General features: G+C 43.9%; 1 protein-coding gene across 1 annotated transcript; it reads left to right on the top strand.

Moving 5' to 3' along the window:
• Positions 1-811: 811 nt before the first annotated feature.
• asb14b (ankyrin repeat and SOCS box containing 14b) lies at positions 812-6948 on the top strand (the record flags this gene model as incomplete). Its single annotated transcript, XM_079225583.1, has 9 exons — positions 812-936; positions 1016-1068; positions 1147-1278; positions 1367-1525; positions 1608-1853; positions 3243-3411; positions 3513-4047; positions 4139-4292; positions 6226-6948. The coding sequence occupies 9 exons, from the start codon at positions 812-814 to the stop codon at positions 6402-6404; spliced, it is 1752 nt and encodes a 583-aa protein (XP_079081709.1). The 3' UTR covers positions 6405-6948.
• Positions 6949-7130: the final 182 nt, after the last annotated feature.

Here is a 7130-nt window from a genome sequence, read left to right as displayed (position 1 = left end):
AGCCAAACATGGAAAAGCGGCAAAAGCTTGAAAAAAATGAAAAACAGATGGCTTTTAATGAAAACCAGCAAGAAGAAGACAAAAAAAAGATGTTAAAAACTTGATAATCTTGCGTGTCCGCTGCTGCTTTTCAATAAAAAAACATCCAGAGGCCGTGGTCCCTTTTCTCAGTGCCAGCATGTCTGTCTTGGCTGCTCGCTGGGAGCTGATAATGTGCGATTCATTCCTCAAACATTTCCCAATGGATATGTAAACAAGGGCCCCTTATGTGTTAGCAGCGACCGTGCACATGTGATCTGAGCGGTGGCCGTCGCTCAGTGGGTCAAAGCGACATGGAGGTGCCGGCTGTGACCTCGTGATCTGATATTTATAGTGGGGGGGATATAAATAGCTGCAGCATGCTGGCTCGGCTGTTGTAAGAGCCACCGAAGGGGCACAGCCATTTCACTGAAGGTAAACACCGGACGGTTCATAAATAATACCTCTACAGGGGCGAAAAAAACACAGATTTGATTACTGAGGAGTTTGCCGTGTGGACAATCTGCTTAAAATTGATATTTAGGAAATGCTGGCAATCGTTTGCGCTGTTTTTGGCCTCATTGTAAACTCTCTGCACGAGGCACGCGGCCTTAAAGAACTAAACGGGACACAATGGGGATCATTGTGATCATAGGTTCAGAATCTAGAATGTGTTTTTATGCACTTTTGACATCTAATGCTTCGCTGCACTGTGGTCTCGAGGGCTGCCAGATTTAATGTTGTTACCTGATGACCGTGTCCCTTCAGAGCGAAACCCTCTCTGGACTAACAGATGAACAAGGAGTCGGAAGATGACTTTTACCAATCGGAGGACGACCTGGACGAAGACGAGGCGACGCAATACATCATCGAACAAAGTCTGATCGAGTACAGAAAGCTCAAAGGATTGAATCCAAGGTTCGTCTCCAACCGCCAGGCGTGGTTTTAAACCGTTCTCGCCCATCTCCCGTTGAACACTTTGAACTTCTTTCCGTAGCGATCGGACACCCGGCGAAGACCCTGATGAGATCTTCAAAGCGATCAAGGAGGGTAAGACGCGGGTAGTTATTCAGATAATCGATCCATCTTGCCAGATGTTCTGATACAAGGTGCCGTCCTCGTGTTTAGGGGACGAAGAGGCGTTGAAGAGACTGGCGGTGCAAACGGAGACTCTGTCCAGAGTGGATGAGCGAGGATGGATCCCGCTGCACGAGGCCTCGGCGCACGGCAGCAAGAGGATACTGGAGATCATCTTCTCAGGTAGTGGAGGTTATGACTGGAATCTGTGGCTCTTTTTCAACATGTTTTTGTTATTCTGGCATGTTGAGTTGGTTGTTTTGTGCTCCAGCATCACCCCCGGGTGCAGCCCAGTGTCGCACTCTGAAGGGTGAGACGCCGCTGTTCCTGTCTGTGGTTCACGGACTCAGACAGAACGCTACTTTCCTGTTACAGAACGCTTGCAGCCCGGATCTCCAGAACGACGAGCAGGATTCTCCTTTAGTGGCAGGTCTGAATGCACAATCTTACAGGCACAAGGAGATATTTGCTTTTGTTGTTGTTTTTTAAATTTTCGGCTGCTTATTTCTCAGCTATTCTGAACGACCAGTACGACTTGGCCACGCTGCTGCTGCGCTACGGGGCCGAGGTCGACCAAACGGGGCCCCTGAACAGGACCGCTCTGCACGAGTCCGCCTTTTTAGGCCTGGAGAACTTTGTGTATCTGCTCCTGGACTCTGGCGCCGACCCAAACGCATGTGACGTCAAACAGAAGACTCCACTGGCTCTGGCGGCGCAGAACGGACACCTGAACGTGGCGGAGGTCCTGTTGGAAAAAGGTATGAAGTGGAAGATGAGAGGATTTAACCTCCGCTGTGGATATCAAACATATCTGGGTTTGATTACATATTTATTTCCTCTGACAATAGTGGAGGATAAAATCAATTTCAGAAAAAGTTGTCAATTTTTTTTTATTTTTATGATTGTTATTGTTTAATATTAAAATTATATTTTTTATATTATTAAAATTATATTATTTAATATTATTAAAATTATAGTATTTAATATTATTAAAATTATATAATTTAACATTATTAAAATTACATTATTTAATATTATTAAAATAGTTTAAAAACATTATTTTACATTATTAAAATATTATTATATTATTATAATAATATATCTAATAATATATATTATATTATTATGATTGTTATTATTATAATAATAGCTCAGGTGGATCGATCAGCGAGAATTGAAGATATTTATTTTTAACAAAAGATAGAAAAGGATGTACCAGTTACAAATGCAACTTCAAAAGTACTGAGAAGAAAAACTGAGAATGTAGGAGAACAGAGGCTCTACTGACAGTGCGGAGAAAGTAATTAACTCAACTACACCGAAGTATTGCTACGACTCTTCACCTAACACGGCAAATCTATCTAACCTCTTGACCCCACTTACCAGGATGCTGAGGGGAAATGGGCTTTCTCCAAGCCGGCACTTCTTCTGCTCCTTTTTTCAACTTCTCCTTTTTGACACTCCAGTTTTTTACAAACCTCGGTCTCGCCCAAGCTCACAGTTTGATTTGTTTTTAAATCACATGATGTTACAAAGTATTAATGAATACCAGACGTCCTGATTGTACATTTGAACTGAATACAGACAAGATTACAATTCTTCTTGATTCATAATACATTTAGCCAAGCATTGATTGACCTAAATATATTATACTCTTACGCAAGGTGGGTGAAAGAGCTCTAATAAACACCTTTTATCCCAAAACCTGAGCATCACTATGTCATATTGGAATAAACACATACGTAACAAACCTTGCAGAATCTCCTAAAACCATCTTCTTCATTTGCTTATCTTAATTTCGCAATTCTCTTCCGGAGATAAAACTGTGCCTCGTGCATGTCTAGCCACGCAAACACATCTTACATCCAGCCAGCCTTCACACAGGAACTGCAGCAGGTTTGACCTAAATGAAACTAACGAAGGGTTGACCCAAACAAGGTATTTAGTCTTTCTTTATCTGGATTTTTTTTTAAACTTCCAATGTTAAAGCTGCAATGAATGAGCAGGGCCTCTCGTTGATTGTTTTTATTGTTTCATCTGTTTTATCAGTTTATAAATGTGACCTTCGCTTGTCTTGCTGTTGTTATATTGACCCCAAATCCCCCATGCACATTCCAATAGTCAGCCTGTATGTGTTGATTTTGCAGGAGCCCGTGTGTGGCGTGACTCAGAGTCCGGCGGTATCTTGTTCGATGCGGCGGCATCAGGAAACCCGGACGTGATCTCCTTGCTGCTGGCCCACGGAGCCGACCCCAACGTGTCTCTGTACAGCGGGCACCTGCCGCTCCACCGCGTGGCCTACCATGGACACATACTGTGAGGAATATATATGTGTAAATATATATATCGATGCCAGAACAACTAGCTCTCTCCCACTTTCCCAAACAGAGTCTGAACCCCACTGCTGTGTCCTCCAGGGCCCTGGAGCACCTCATCCCGGTCACCAAGCTGGACGCCGTGAAGGAAAGCGGGATGAGTCCTCTCCACTCGGCCGCCGCGGGGGGCCACGCCCATTGCGTGGAGACGCTCCTCAAAGCCGGCTACGATCCCAACTTCATGCTGCACCCGCGGGTGCGCCGCAACTACGAGGACGAGCGCCGGTCGGCCCTCTTCTTCGCCGTGTCCAACAACGACCTCCAGTGCACCCGCTTGCTGCTGGAGGCCGGGGCCTTGGTGAACCAGGACCCCATCAACTGCCTGCAGCTGGCTCTCAGGCAGGGCAACTACGAACTGATCAACAATTTGCTGAAGTTCGGGGCCAACGTCAACTACTACTCCCGCGTCAACACCACCCACTTCCCCTCCGCGCTGCAGTACGCCCTGAAGGACGAGGTCATGCTGAGGATGATCCTGAACCACGGCTACGACGTCAAGCGCTGCTTCGAGTGTCCGTACGGCGACGGCTCGCACGACTACGCTCCCTGGACGACCTCCGTCATCAAGGACATGGTGGTGAGCCGAAGCTCGTCCGGGGGGAATAAAATATGAATGAACTGACGTTTTTTGCTTTGACTGCCACGTGTCTTTGTCCGTCTCCGTCTAGTTCTGCGAGGTGATAACGGTGTCCTGGCTGAAGCACTTATCGGCTCAGGTGGTGCGCATCATGCTGGACTACACCGACCACGTGGCCTTCTGCACCAAACTTAAGGACACCCTGGAGGAGCAGAAACAGTGGGCGGAGATCTGTCACGTTCAAAGTGAGAACGGATCCAGCTTTTTGGGGTTATTTTCTACCTGCCAGCAACAACAAAGAAGTGTTTTAATGACATTGTGTGCATTTGTTGACTTAAAGTGTCAATCCCATATAAATAGAATAGAGTTGAACGGACATTCAAATGTTTTCCGTCACCAAAAGATTGTTAGGTAGCTTGTCCTACTCCTGAGTGGCACTAGCCAGCGGTCTGCTAGCTAGCTAGCTAATTCCAGAGCTACCAACTCTCACGGTTTCGCCGTGTGACACACGTTTTTGTATGTTTTCACACGCACTCACGCCACACAACCAATTTCTCACGGCAAAAAAAAAATAAATCTGATTTTGGGCCGAGGCGCGTTCGTTCCTTTTCAAACTCCCCGACGATAGATGGCGCTAAGGAGCGCATCTGTAAACCTATTCGCTGCTTAGACATCCTATTTACCCCAAAGAGTCCCGAAGTTAGCGACAGAAGAAGATTTTCAAACAGACACAACCGCGGGAGAAACTCAGGAGGAGCAGAGGTCTGATCCACTATGGCAGAGCACTTTAAGTCAGGATCTTCACTCTTCTCTCAAAGAGGAGAACGTTCCTCACATGAGGAAAGATGCTCAGAAGATGTTGGTTCTCTTTGGATCTACCTACATGAGAACAAACATTCTAGTGATGAAGTTCAACAGATCAGATCCTCTCTCAGCTGTCCTTCACATCTCCACCTCATTCAACCAGACTTCATGCTCTAGTTCAAGCAACACAGACTGGACTAAGTAAGAACAACTGAACTGGAAAACATCAAAAGCACTTATTGCTTTTGTTTGAAGTTAATAAATTGCTGGTCTTTAACATACATATTTAAGGCTTATTTTCATAGCCTTATTGTAACATGTATTCTTACCAGTAGCAGCTCAAAACAATATAGTTTACAGTTTTTTAATAAAGTAATAACATTCATATTGAGTTAATTGAATTAAGTTCAGACTATTGGTTCGGCCCTCCACAACGGTCCAAATTTCTCATGTGGCCCCTTGGGAAAATGAATTGCCCACCCCTGGACTAAGGTATGTTAATGACATGTGGTTCCCAAGAGCTCTTTGGTGACGTGGTTGATTACGTTACTGTCATCTGTCCATCATCGTATGAAGCCCGCCCTGACAATTTGATTGGTCCAAACAATTTTTTTTTTGGATAATTTCTCCCCAACAACTTCCAGACCTCAAATGTTGTGGGCGGGGCTAAGTTTGGCTGGTACCAGGCTACATCTTTAGCATACCACCCAAAAATCCACTAGAATGCATGAAATAACATCAACTTAAACCAAAATGTCCTGGGGGTGGACCATCAGCTATGTCTTTGCTTCACAGAATGTCACCAATGTTGTCCATCTCCAGTAGGCCGCCCCGATCAACGACTTTAGGCCCCACAAACCACCAGCATGCAGGGTACAACATGGGGACAACACCAAAATAATTAAAATTTCCTGATATATGAGCCACGAACGTGCGCGGCAAAATTTTGGTCACCCCCGACAAAATCTCACTCCAAGGTTTTTTGAAAAGTTGGCAGCTCTGTAATTCCACCATGCTTTGATGCTACACGTCAAAATGGCCGCCCCTCTGACCATCCAGCTACGGTGATTTGAATGGAAATGTCCAATCCTTTGTAGTAGTTTTAAGTGAAATTGCACTGAGAGTTCAGCAGTCTGGAGTCTTGTTGGTTCACAACAAAGTTTTCAGAATTGTGTGCAAAGTTCTATATTTTGTTTTTATAGAAGTAAGGATTTTTTTCCACCATAAATGTCACCTTAGACAAGTTCATAAAACTGAACATACATATTTTTCAATACTTTCATCAGTCCCCATTGTGTTAGCTCCTTCGGCGATATATAACATGTTTATTTAAATGAGGATTTTGCCACTTTAACTGACTTTATTTCCACTCAGGAAACGCACGGGACCTGAAGCACCTCTGTCGGCTGCGGATAAGGGAGCATCTCAGTCGCCTGCGGTTGAAAGGCCCCTTTTTCATCAACTTCCTTCCTCTTCCTCAGAGGCTGAAAGACTATCTACGCTACAAGGAGTTTGACGTCTACAGCAGGGGCAGCATCGTTGACCCACGATGAAAACACATGTACCCAATGTGACCGAGGAACAAAGACAGCCAGTATTCATTAGGATTCAAGGATCATTTATTTGTCATTATGCATCACAGGGATGCACCACAACATAATACAACAAACTCATGACAAACAAAACAAAAACTGTTTCGAGTATTCCTGGAGTGCATTTTTTTAAGTTGCATTATAAGGAATGTAAACAGCAGCAACAAAAAAAAAGGATCTGGGAAGATAATATGGCCAATAATATGGATTTTTTCCAAGTACATGCTGTCTTTTGACTACTTTATGCTGTGCAATAATATGTGTAAGCCACAAAGTTGTAAGCATACTTTTGAGTTCTTTCTTTTTAAAAGCTACAGTGCCATGTTAATGCTTTGCATAAAGATTCACTCTTTGTTTGAGTGGCTCTCTGTTTAAATGGGTCATAAAGAAATATGAAGAAAAAAAACTGCAGAAAATGTATTATTATTACAGTAGAAGTATCATTATAGAGTCTTATTGTAGCGGGAGTCCTTTTATAATGTGAAGACAGAGAGTTGAAAGGAGAGCTGGCATAAAAGCATAAAACCAGTATGAAATTAAAACGTAATTTTAAAACATTGAAAATGGCACGATTCTTTCGTCTTTCTTCTTAGATGGAGTAAGGAATAGAATGCCTTTGTCGACCCCTGGAGGTATAGTGAAGTATTGCAGGAGGGATTTGTTCTTCTGGTTTTACAGTAATATACT

The sequence above is a fragment of the Taurulus bubalis genome (genome assembly GCF_910589615.1).
Source record: "Taurulus bubalis genome assembly, chromosome: 11".
In the NCBI taxonomy this organism is placed as follows: domain Eukaryota; kingdom Metazoa; phylum Chordata; class Actinopteri; order Perciformes; family Cottidae; genus Taurulus; species Taurulus bubalis.
The sequence above is the reverse complement of the archived record's forward strand: the minus strand, read 5'-3'. Positions and strand labels throughout refer to the sequence as shown.